This window comes from Cicer arietinum, chromosome 1, assembly GCF_000331145.2.
Source record: "Cicer arietinum cultivar CDC Frontier isolate Library 1 chromosome 1, Cicar.CDCFrontier_v2.0, whole genome shotgun sequence".
NCBI classification, from domain to species: domain Eukaryota; kingdom Viridiplantae; phylum Streptophyta; class Magnoliopsida; order Fabales; family Fabaceae; genus Cicer; species Cicer arietinum.
In genome coordinates, this window is record NC_021160.2 from 1893680 (window position 1) to 1907335 (window position 13656).

Below are 13656 nucleotides of genomic sequence, written 5' to 3' on the forward strand. Positions count from 1 at the left end.
AAACAATATTCTATATTATATATATATATATATATATATATATATATATATATATATATATATATATATATATATATATATAACATTTCACCATATTATATATGTATGTTATTGTTATAATATGAAGAGATAAAAAAAATTGTATAATAATTGATTCATTAATGATTCGTATGGTTGGAGGAATTCAGCGGAATTGAAATATTTTTTGGAATTGAAATATTTTTTGAAATATATACGTTTTAAGTTCAATTTTTAAGGGAAAAATGGAGGAGATGATATTTTTAGATCATACACTTTTTAATATTATAAATAAAGAGAGAGCAATATAATATTTTTAGTTTCATATATATTAAACACATTTATATTATAATATTTTTGCGATCATACCATTTTTATGATTCTTTTTATATAATTATACAATTTTACTACAATATATTCATTCTATATTTATTTATTTAACAATTATATAACCTTACAATTCATTTTATATGCATTGATTATACAATTTGTTCGGACATAAGAATATATTTTCTTCTTTCCTCTTTTTAAATTTTGTTTTCTTCGTTATCCAACATTTGTTTTTATGGTTAAACTCATTATCTTCTTTTCATTTAACGCATAAGAGTTTAATAATATATTTAGATATCTCTCTTATAATAAATTTGATGAGAGAACATATTTTCCTTCTCAAGAAATTTAAATTTCCTCCACAATAGTAAATATATTTTTGTTAATCTTTCAAGAAAATTTATCAATTAAAAATTCAATCTATACATTAAAACAAATCATGAAGGAAGAAAAATTAAGTAGAAAATCCAAAATAAAACTAACATTTTTCTTGTTTTATTGAAATAAATAGAGAGTACAGTATGCATTTCATGCTTCAAACAAAACAAAATTCTCAAAATCTTATCTCTTTTGTTTTTGTATATCTATTAATATAGAAGGGAAAAAAAAAAACATGACAAACAAGGCAAATAATCATAGATTTGAACCAAGAACTATTTCTATATCACAATTTAATCCCTACCCTCTCTACTATGTCTATCAAAATCAATTATGTAAACAGAATATCATATCTATATTTCACAATCTTCATCTCTAATCAAATCTATGATACAAAATAAAATCATGGATATTTCACTTAATTCTTCCGAATTGAACTTTGACTCTTTTGGTTTCTTCAATGGTGCATTTGACATTTCAATTTCTGAAAACTTATAATTTGTGTCAATTAGATCACAATTATAAAATGGTAAAGTGTTCTTCTTTGGTGTGGTAAACTTAAAATGTGATTTCTCCACAAGCAGAGTCTGCAATTAACAAAATCAACAATTATAAATTATAAATTATAATAATAATAATAATAATAATAATAATAATAATATAAACACAAAATAAAAAACTTAACAATACTACTAATTAAAAGTACATACTGCATCTCTAATTGTTTTGGACACATGAAAAAGCTGCTTCAAATCATCATGGTCCACACCACACAAAACATGTAACTGCCGTATTCAAAATACATCCACAATTAAAACACAAAAAATAAAATCTTAAAACAAATAATAAAATGGTTGAAATTAATTAATTTACATAATAATATAATTATTATTACCAGAATATCTTGAGGAAGAGATTCGAGGGGAGAAAAATCTGAGTTGAAATTGATTCTCTTCCTTCTAAATGTGCTAGCAAAACTTAGTTCCATATTACCAAATTCAAATGCAAATATCTTCTAAAATCTCTAAAAGATTTTACTTTTTTTTGTTGCGAAATCTGAAATAGCCCAAAAGGAAGTAACAACTATTTATCCACCATAGTGACAAAATCTACAACGGAAATAATTTGAGCGTGGATATAATGATTGTGGTAAAAATCAATACTTTCCTGAATGAGGGTGGTGAGATATCAAAGAAAAGTGGAAACAAAATCTGAAATAGAAGAGACATAAAATTCCCTGTTTCGGTAGATAGGTAACAAAATAGATTATACAATGGTTTCTATTTCAAGCATATAGTATAAACAAAAACGTTTCTTTTTCTTTTTCTTTGGTTACAAAACAAAATGTATCTATTTTATGTAAAATAAGGAATGCATAAATTTAAATTTAAATTCAAACAAAAGGTTGTATATTTGGTTTAAAAATCGAGAAAAAATGAAAATACGTTGAAGTTTTGTTTTATTAAAAAAATATGATAATATCATTCTAATTAATTTAACATCTATTATGTTTAAACTCGAAAAATGACAATCAATTTAACTCTGTTAATATTTTGTAACCTTTTAACTTAGAGAATATATATATATATATATATATATATTAACTGAGTTTCAATTATGAGTTCATTTTTCATTTTTTGTATTTTAAGTTCTAAAAAAAAATTAATGACAAATAAATAAATGGTCATGTAAAAATATAATTTTTTAATAATTTTTTTAAAATAAGTAAAATTATGTAAAATATAAATTTATTCATTTAATAATAATTTAAATTATAGTGGTTCTTGGAGATGGCGTCAAACAATTGTTTGAGTGGTGATTGAATGTTGGTAGTGGTTGTTATGGTCGGAGGTGGGTGGAGATTAAAGTGATGTTAGTTGGAGTTATAGTGGTCTTAGTGATGACCGACAATGGTCGAAGTGGTGACTAATCGTGTTGATTGAAGTGAAGATCGATAGTAAAGTGTATGGAGAGGATCGGACAGAGGTTAGAGTTGTGGCTAGTGGTAGATAGAGTGGTCTAAGGTGGTATTTGGACTAGTAGTTATTATGGTTAGCAGTAGTTGGTGGTGGTCAAAGTAATGATCGACAACCGGTAGCTAACGATTAACGAGCATTAGTACCTGAGTTTTAGACTCGAGTTTTATATTAAATAAAACAGGAATTAATTATAATTTGTAACTTACAATCTTTCATTAACATTTCTTTATTTCTTTATTTCTTTATTTTTATTGTTTTGTCAATCCTTTAAAATATTAGTATTCAATGTTATTTTATGAATACTTTTATTTATTATTAATTATATTAATAATGCTTAAATATAATTTTTTAGATATTTTGTATACTATTAATATGTAGTCCGTGCCAAGCAAGCATCGTATGGTCAATATAAAATTATTTATTGTTTCTAATAATATATTCTTTGTAAATACCAATAGTTCAAATAATGTGTATATATATTTTGTTTGTACATACTATGTAATATATTATTATAGGTATAATTTTTTATTTCTCACATATTTATTTTATCAAAAATAATTATATTTAAGATATTATTATCCACTAAACGTGACCATCTCTTCTAAATAGAACATTCAAATTTTGATACAGTATCTTGTCGGAGCGTATCTTTTTTTGCTAAAGCCAAATTTTCTTGTTAAATCCAAATCTTCATTGGAAATTAATTTTAAATTTATTGATGTAAATGCACTTTTTTTATTATATTAATTTTTACCATAAAATTATTGAATTTTAATTTTTCATTATATCTCTATGACTTGAATATGAATGAGTTTTAGTTAGCACTGTTATTTACATGAATTTATTTATATCTTAAAACCTATTTAATGAGATGTTGATAATGTAAGTATGTGTCTTAAAGTGTCAATTAATTATAGACGTATACATAATTAAATATTTTCATTTTAATTATAAATAATATAAAATTCATACATAAGATAATTTGTTGATATTTTTTAAAATATTTACTCTTAAACTATAAAAATTATTATATCAAAAACTTTAAAACAAATAGAACATTTAAGTCAAACATTCATTCTTTGACATTATATGTACACGTAATTTTTGTTGACAAAATATATTTACTTATTTCTTTCGTGTAAAATATTGATTATCATATTTTGTTTATAAGTAAAAGCATAATAAATTTGTGTTGCATTATTATTATTATTATTATTATTATTATTATTATTATTATTATTATTATTATTATTATTATTATTATTATTATTATTATTATTATTATTATTATTATATTGTCAAATGGTAATTAAACATTAGTCCCTCAAGTTAAAAGTAAATAAACATTAATCTATAAAAGATATATTAACATTCCATTTTTCTTTCAAAATAAATAAATAAGTACAATGCTAGATGTAACTAATAAGATAAGAATCATGAATTAAGTGAAAATTGTGATTTTAAATTTAATATAATTTTGATGTAACTATTATTATGTATGTAACAAATGATTTAAAAAGTGAATTAAATAATAATAAAATAAAATAATTAAAATTTTAAATAGATGCTTGACCTGTAACAAATTATAATTTCTATAATATATATCTCATATAAAAGAGATGTTAAGTGAATTTATTTATTTATATATAAATAATTGTATAATTTTATTACTTTCGTTATTTTATTTGACAAATGTTTACCATTGAGATGTTTAATAAAAAATATATTTAATAGATAAAATAAAATTATCAAATAACATTTTACAAATCTTTAGAATGACAATTTTAATATCTCATAGTTTCAAAATCATCACAAACAGGAAGAACAACATCAAACACGAACTTAAATGTCACTCATGTTCTTAAAGAGATATTTGAAGAAATTAAGACTACTTTCAATTTCTATGGGTTGATACAATGAGAGTTAAAGATGTTGAAGGATATACTATTAAGTTAAGATGTGTTTCTTTTGCTTTTTTAACAAATTATAATTTTATAATTATTTTTATTACTTATAATTATTTGATTAGATATGTCTGACTATTAATGGTTTGGTGAGTGTTCAATAATTTATCATAAAAACAATTTTTACGGTATCAATAAATTATTAATGTTTCTTTTGTTGTTAAGCATTTTACTATGTATTACTTTGTTTTTTCTAATTTTTTAAATTCATCTTTCCTATTGATGAACGATATTTTATAAAGTAATTCTAATTTCTCTTTTTTTTTTTATACAAAGTTGATAATCTTTCTTACTTTATGTGAAACTGAAAAAATGACATATGATTTGGAACAGGCAAAGTATTAACACAAAAATTGTTTTATAAAATTTGCACTATTTAATTGATGTAATTAAATTTAAGGTAATATGCTTAACCTCAAATTAATTAAATCAATAACTTATTGTACATAATATTAAAAAAAATCATTTGATGGAATATGCTTATGATAATTATGATTGCTTCTGTCTCATAATATTTGATAACTTCAATTTATTTATTGAAATAATATTTATTTTCAAAACCAGTAAGACATTTTTAGAGCATTTACATAATTCATATTATTGGTTAGTAATCCAAAATTGTAAATAAATTCGTAAAAAAAAAACATTGAAACAGGTTCATTGTGAACTATTTATTTTCAAAACAAACAAAAATGCATTTATATGCATCAAAAGACAAATTAAAAAGAAGAAAAAACTTAAACTATTATGATATACTATTTTAAAATAGTCATCAGTTGCATGATATATGTAGGAGATAAATTTGAAATAAATCTTATAAAATGATAAAAGTTGTTTAATGTGTGTTACTCATGCTCTATTGTCCATTTAATATGATGAAGTTTGAATTTCTATTGAGAGAGGTAACATACTTAATATATGACATAACTCGAATAATATTACATTTGGTGAAGAGAACTAATGCAAAACTAAAAAAACACACACTTATAAATGAAATAAATGTTTAATGATCTTCTAATACGTCACATGTACTTTTTTAAGAATTGTATCGTAATATTTGTTTACGGTAGATACAATTTTATACATGTTCTTATATTATAATCTCAAATAGTTTGCAATATAAAGTATAATAGATGTCATTTGCATGATCAAGAAATTTGTTTAGTAAATATATGTTTGGAACAAAGGAAAGGAAAATAAAAAGTTTGAGAAGGAAATAAAACATTTATATAAAAAAAATTCCTCTTCTTTGTTACACATTGAAAATGAAAAAAAAAAAATATATTTAATGAAACCCACTCAATTTTTTTCTCCTCAAATTGAAAATAAAACGCATCTAACATCAAATATTCTTTCAGATAACTCTCAATCTCAAACTTAAAATTGACAACACAATCCCTAGAATCGGAAACTACGAAAAAAATCTCATCCATAAACCTAACACAATAAACTTTAACACTAGAATTCTAAACACCACCATCATCCAACTCTCTAAGAAACCAACTGTGCAACGCAGAGTGTGGCTTATCTCCATCAAAAAACTATGCACCACCACGTACACCTTTGTATTTCATTGACAACCTATGAAATTCACTATCAAATAAATCAAGATAAATATTCATCAAAATAGGTGACTAAAATCTCTATCAGAACTAACACTAGGGCCACCACAATTTAACAGGAATTTATCGGTAGACTTAAAATCTGCTGGTAGAATAAGTTCTATAGCTAACACCATATGCACAAATAATGGAACACAATCGAAGTACTCATTTATGTTCCTCATCTTCGCGCACAAGTTCAAACCGATTTTGTGGTTTTTTTCATGCTTATCAGTAAAAGTATAACTAATCAATTTGCGTTGAAGTGCACATTCAAACTTAAAATTTTCATTTATATGTTTTTTAAAAAATAAAAGATAAAACATTTTGTAAAAAAAAAATTTAAGAAAAAAAGAAAATTAAAAAGGAAATCATAAACGTGTATTACGCATAATTTCGTGTGGTACCTGAACTCTAGTACCTCTGTACGATACTTTTAACTCGACTTTCGTACTTGTGTAGTACCTTAACTTTGTGCTGTCATCATGAATCATCTAACTTAGGACTGAACATTGGGTCAGTTCGGGCTAAAGAACAATTAGCCCAAACCACGATGGCCATTTCTTTGGTGAATTAGTAGTGTAGAAAGAAAAAAAAGGAGTTGTGTGTGTGACATACTTTTTTTTTTTTCAATTGTTAATGAAAAATAGAGTGTAGTAAGTGCCTTAAAGTTAGAGAATTTGAATCCGAAAAATAGTCTATTTGCATCACTTTAAGTATTATTCTCCAAATATATTAAAAATAATATATTTAATGATAAAAATTATATTTAAATATTACCAAACTAACCACGGTTGGTTCAACGTCAGGTTGAACCTTTAAATCTTAAACCTCTACTCACAACTGTTCCGGTTTAATATCGGTCCGATTTTGATTATCGACTGTGTTGCGAGGGAAGCTACCGGTCCACTGTTCTTGACTCCAGATACGAGGGCGTTGAAATTGAACCAAGAACACCGTCACAGACTCCATTAATCCCGCTCTTTTTCTTCACGGCGACGACGAACAATCTATACTCTTACCGAGCTTCATTGTCCTTCTTTTACCATTCCACTCATTCACTACCAATACAATGCTCAATCTCACAACCACTTCCAATAACTTTCTCAAATCACTTCACACTCTCACCTTCCTTAGACTCACCTCTTCTCTCGCAACCGAACTCGCCTCCTTAATCAAACAATCTTCTCCTGCCAAAACCCTAAATCCTAAACCCCAAACACGAATGGAGCTTAAACGCTTCCTCGAACTCCGAATCAAAAAACGCGTCAAATCACAACGCTCCACCAACAACGGTAAGTTTCATAACTTAATCAAAAACGTCATTTCCAATCCCCAAACACTCCGCGACGCTTACAACATCATCAAAATCAACTCCAACACAATCGTTCACCCCGTAACCGTTTCCTCAAAACGCGGCGAAAATAGTGGAGACTCCACAAAACGCTACGAAGATAACGAAAACGGTTATTTCATCGATGACGTGGCACAACGGAACGGAGACTGTTATTTCATTGATGACGTGCCACAACGGAACGGAGATAGTTATTTCATTGATGACGTGGCACAGCAGCTTAACGAAGGTAGTTTCGACGTGAACGCAAATACTTATTCAATGTCAACGAGAAAAAAGAAGAAGAAAAAAGAATTGAAAGAGGAAGATGAGTTATTGTTAGTGCTTCCTAATTTGAAGTTGAGAGTTGTTCAGGAAGCGTTGAGGATTGTGTTGGAAGTGATTTTCAAGCCAAATTTCTCTAAGATTTCGCACGGTTGCCGGAGCGGAAGGGGCCGGGAGGCGGCGTTGAAGTACATATGCAAAAGTGTGTTGAGTCCTGATTGGTGGTTTGCTTTGCTTGTGGAAAAGAAATTTGATTGTTTATTGATGGATAAGTTAGTTTGTGTAATGGAGGATAAGATAGAGGATGGTTTTTTGTTTGATTTGATTAAAAGTATGTTTGATGCTAATGTGTTGAATCTTGAGTTTGGTGGTTTTCCTAAGGGACATGGTTTACCACAAGAAGGTATTTTGTCACCTATTTTGATGAATATTTATCTTGATTTATTTGATAGTGAATTTCATAGGTTGTCGATGAAATACGAAGGTGTAGGTGGTGGTGGAGAGCTTTTTGATGGAGATAAGCCGCGCTCTGCATTGCGCGGTTGGTTTCGTAGAGAGTTGGATGGTGGTGGTGTTGAGAATTCTAGTGTTAAAGTTTATTGTGTTAGGTTTATGGATGAGATTTTTTTCGCAGTTTCTGGTTCTAGGGATTGTGCTGTCAATTTTAAGTTTGAGATTGAGAGTTATCTAAAAGAATCTTTGATGTTGGATGCTGGGGGTGGTCGAACCGATGTGCTGCCATGTGTAGGTGCTAGCAGTGTTCGGTTTTTGGGGGCATTGATAAAAAGAAATGTTGAAGACAGTCCTGCTGTGAAAGCAGTTCACAAGTTGAAAGATAAAATTGAGATGTTTGCTTTGCAGAAGCTTGAGGCTTGGAATTATGGGACGGTTAGAATAGGGAAGAAATGGTTAGGCCATGGTTTGAAGAAAGTCAAGGAATCAGAGATCAAACATTTAGCTGATAATAGCTCTACCCTAAATAGGATTTCATGTTACCGAAAGCCTGGGATGGAAACTGATCATTGGTATAAGCACTTGTTGAAGATATGGATGCAGGATGTTCAAGTGAGAAATGCCAAAAGCGAAGAAAATGTCTTGTCTAAGTTCGTTGGAGAGCCGGCTCTTCCGCAAGAGCTAACGGATTCCTTTTACGAGTTTATGAAGCAGACAGAGAAGTATATATCTTGTGAGGCAGATTCTATTGTCAAGCTTTTGGGAAATAATAACGGTTCGACAGAACAGGTGATAGCTAAAACCGAGATTATCGCTCCTGTCTATGCCATAAAAAAGCGTCTCGAGAGATATGGATTAACTACATCACATGGATTCTCACGATCTGCTAATTTGCTTGTCATGCACGATACAAGTGAAATAATTGACTGGTTTTCAGGGATTGCTTGCCGCTGGCTGAAATGGTATGAAGATTGTGCTAACTTTAATGAAATAAAGTTTTTGATATCGGATCAAATTAGGAAATCATGCATTCGTACTTTAGCAGCAAAGTATCGGATACATGAAACGGAGATAGAAAAGCGGTTTGATGAAGAACTAAGTAGGCTTCCACCATCGCAGGACACGGAGAACGAGATGATGAATGAAGTATTGGGTGTTCAAGTTTTTGACAACGATGAGGCGTTAACGTACGGAATTGCATATAGTGGTTTGTGTTTGTTGTCACTGGCAAGAATTGTGACCCAAGCAAGACCATGTAATTGTTTTGTACTAGGGTGCTCAGCTCCAGCACCAAGAGTGTATACTCTTCATGTAATGGAAAGGCAAAAGTCTCCAAGCTTGATGACTGGGTTTTCAACTTGCATTCATCCAAGCTTAAATAAACGGCGACTAGGGTTGTGTAAGCAGCATTTGAGGGATTTGTATCTTGGTCATATATCACTTCAGTCCATTGACTTTGGTGAATGGAAGTGAGTTTCTTCAGTTTTATCAGGAACTTTATCAGGATGTTTGGTTTGAACTTTGGTCATCACGTGTTACTTCCTATGTAGCACCAATGTCTCGGAATGAAGGCGTGTCCGGTTATCCTACTCGTGTTCGACACTGACATGACTTCGACACATGTGTTCATTCAACTCAAACAATAATTCTCAATGAATATCCACTATCCTATCCCTCTCTCTTATAACCAATCCCCTTGAATCAGCAAACATCTTGCAACCCCACCTCCCGTTTTCCTCATGTAACTTTATCAAGTAATGGGCCTACTAGGATATACTGCTATAGTTGGGTCGTTTGTGTCATAAGGCCCAAGATTCCTATCAATGTATTACTTCCTATGTATCACCAACGCCTTGGATTGAAGAAGTGTCTGGTGTCCTACAGGTGTTCGACACTGACACGGCGTCGGCAAATGTGTTCAATTAATTCTATTTGCTTAATTTAATACCGGTGTCAGCATATCATTGCCGTGTTCAGTGTCTATGTCATTGCTTCATATAGATTACTTCACTTTATGAAGATGAAGGTTCTATTGGTAATGAGTTGCAGAGACAGGATTCAATACTTACTACTTCCTTTGTTTTCAACGAACCAGGGTAACTCTTTCCTTTGTTTTCAATGACTCAGCTGTTAGTTTTACTTAAGGTCTTAAAGCATTTGTAATGCAGGTCAAGGTGCTTTTTCTAGTACTTATGGATCTATGTCGCCGAACATCTGGGCTGCAACACCCCTTGCCAGTTTCTCAGGTGGGGAATAGCAACATTCAGGTTCGTCTGCATTATATTGACGGGAACTACACTGCACTGCCAGAGGTTGTTGAAGCATCCCTTGGCCCACATATGCAGGTAACTTTCTGTTTTCTCATTTCATAATTAGTGTGTCTCGGAGACAAACGGAACTAGTTGTGAGTACTTCAGTAGTATTTCACGAACATGATGTGTTATTTCCTTGAGTTTATGATGCCATTCAATTCATGATTTGAAAATGTGATATAAGAGTGATAAAAGTTAATGAAATACGATAAGAAAAGAGGCTCAGTTGTGCTTCTTTAATATAAGGGTGCCTTTTATAGCATGTTGTTTATCATTTAATGATAAAGCACACTGTTTTAGATCATGTAGGAGCAGTTGATATGATTGATTATTGAGCTCTTGATAAAATACATGTTTTTGTTTGTTTTGTTTCTTTTGAGTGCATTATTTAAGATCTGTTTCTTTCCTTGGACTGTTTGACTAACTTTCCTATGAGTGACACTGCTGCCTTCCCCAAAACTAAATAAAAATGGCTATGCAGAACATGCCTCGCCCTAGAGGTGCAGATGCTGCTGGTCTTCTACTTCGTGAGCTAGAACTCTCCAGCAGAAGAGTGGCATCGACGTAATACATTTGGTGGACCTTAGACTGATTCAAATGATGAAGATTGTGCAAATGATTCACCAAAATTAGTTAGTTTAAGTCCACTTGATTCCAGTTCGTTGGAAAATAGTGATGTCTATTATGCAGCCAAGGGATTGTGGCCAAGGAAGCACAGGATGTCTGAGCGAGATGCAGCTTTTGGGTTGAACACTTCAGTGGGTCTGGGAGCTTATCTTGGTATAATGGGTTCTCGAAGAGATGTTGTTACTACACTATGGAAGACCGGCCTTGAAGGGGTCTGGTACAAGGTATGAAAATAAATCTTGTAAAATGTTTCTTATTGTTTTCTTGTCCATGTTTACGCATAATAACTACTAAGTGCTTGTTATTGAGAAACGTTAAAGATTTTCCTTTAATCTCTAATATAGTCATTGTCAGGTTTTTCTCTGTATATATCCATACCAATAGATAGATGACAAATTGCTATGCCACCAAATGTAAGTTTTGACGGTAACTGAAAGTTTTAGGGCTTTTAGCCGAGTCAGACTTGTTAATGTATTCAATCACGATCAAATTTGTAAATAAAGTTATTCTTTCTGTGATGCATGGAAATGAGTCAAATGACACTTCTCCAGATTCTTCTTTCTGAACTTCTAATTTTTTTTCTGCCTCCGTGTGGATATTCTATTTTCTGATTCTTCTTTTTACTTTTGTGTGGTGCAGTGTATAAGATGTCTGCGGCAGACTTGTGCTTTTGCTTCACCTGGTTCCACCAACCTTCCTAATCAAAATGACCGGGAAATTTGGTGGGTCAGCCGCTTGGATATGGCTGTCCAATGTGTGGTGGAAGATGGGCTAGAGTTGTATAGCCCATATCAACAATTGTTGTTCTTGGTTGAGGGAAGAAACGCATATAATTGTGGCCAACTGTAGAAACTGAATGTGTAGATGAAATGCTGATGGGAATGGTACAGGGAAGAAGAGATGTAGATTTATCTGACAGGCGTGTTGTGTTGTATGCGGTCATTGTTGTTGATCGAAAGAAAATTTAATTTCTTGTTCGACTGATCACCTTGCTGGGTTCCAACTATTCTAAAGTAATTCATTCATATCTCTTTTTATTTTTGGTAATCATGATACCTAGCCAACCCTAATTAATGGGATAAGGCTTGGTTATTATTGTTGTATGAATCATGATACCACCGAAATTAGGTCTTATCTATGTAGTGTTTATAAGTTGCTTCTTGCAGGTATATGGCAATTTGTTAAGGATTTTTAAACTGTAAATTACTTGAGTACACCATATCATGCCAAGGCATATGAACAACCAAGCAATTATAATTTATATGTTTGTTTTTATGAACCTTATCACTCACTGTCTTTGTCATCCAATCCTCAAAAATTGAATATTTCTGACTTATCCTGATCTCTTGCAGGTTTTATGGGTATTGATAATTTTTTTTGCTAATTGCAACCTAATTTAGTCAGAGGATGTTGACAGTTTCATCTGCATTTTTTTCACTACTCAAGCCACACTTACCTAATCTGATCAGCCATGTCTTCAGATGGTGACCATCATATGCCTCTAGGCTAAGATTCTCTAACGAAACGTGCATAATCATCAAAAGAGTTCTAGTTATTCTTAAATAATTAGAAAATATATTAGTATGATTGTTGTTGTCAATTATATAATGATCATCAAAATTATATATGTAACTTATTTAATCTATGTAGTGTTTATAATTAATTAGATATAGTATGAGGTTACAATGCCAAAATTAATTAGAAAATATATTAGCATGATTGTTGTTGTCAATCACTCCATTTTACCAAATGCATATATAATTATTTGGATGGATATGTAACTTATTTAATTTTTTTTATCATCTTTTTAGTTACATACTACAAGTATTTTGATGGATATGTAACAACAAGTATTTTTCGATTCTTTTCAAAGTGATTATTGGTAAAAAAAAAAGTACAACACCATCGTTATGTTGATCAAGATAATATAATATTTTATTGTTAAAGTATTTTTCGATTCTTTTGGAAGTGATTATTGGCAAGCATACAACAGCGGCGTTATACATAATTTTAGGCGTTACCTGATCAAATCAAGATAATATAAATTATGTGATTTTCACACAGTTTAAAAACAAAATATCGGGTAAAAGTTTATAGTTTATGAGTATTTATTTTAGAAGATAATATTTATAAGGGACATAATGAATTGACACTGTGATGTCATATTGAAAATATGACACAACTGATAGTTTTGTATCTCAAATTTGTATTTTTATATTTATTGTTGGATTAAAATTTAGATCGTATTTATAAAATATATTAATTTGAATAAATAAAATATATTAAAATTAAAATCTGATGAAATTTTATCAAACGAGTTAAATTGATATATCTCATTAACATAATAAATTATTTCAAATTAATGTCATATATATA

At 29.9% G+C, this 13656-nt stretch overlaps 2 protein-coding genes across 3 annotated transcripts; one reads left to right on the top strand and one right to left on the bottom strand.

The window, feature by feature from the left end:
• Nucleotides 1-1079: 1079 nt before the first annotated feature.
• Nucleotides 1080-1714, bottom strand: LOC140920566 (F-box protein At1g61340-like). The gene is made up of 3 exons (XM_073369181.1): nucleotides 1622-1714; nucleotides 1437-1511; nucleotides 1080-1313 (listed from the first exon to the last, which is right to left on the bottom strand). The coding sequence occupies exons 1-3, from the start codon at nucleotides 1712-1714 to the stop codon at nucleotides 1080-1082; spliced, it is 402 nt and encodes a 133-aa protein (XP_073225282.1).
• Nucleotides 1715-7101: 5387 nt separating this feature from the next.
• LOC101498197 (nuclear intron maturase 4, mitochondrial) lies at nucleotides 7102-12559 on the top strand. Of its 2 annotated transcripts, XM_004485647.4 has the most exons (4): nucleotides 7102-10437; nucleotides 10510-10686; nucleotides 11135-11504; nucleotides 11920-12559. In XM_004485647.4, the coding sequence occupies exon 1, from the start codon at nucleotides 7343-7345 to the stop codon at nucleotides 9812-9814; it is 2472 nt and encodes an 823-aa protein (XP_004485704.1). In that variant the 5' UTR covers nucleotides 7102-7342; the 3' UTR covers nucleotides 9815-10437; nucleotides 10510-10686; nucleotides 11135-11504; nucleotides 11920-12559. The 2 variants fall into 2 exon arrangements, with proteins under 2 accessions (XP_004485704.1, XP_012568833.1); XM_012713379.3 differs by having other exon boundaries at nucleotides 7102-10686.
• The last annotated feature ends 1097 nt before the right edge of the window (nucleotides 12560-13656 follow it).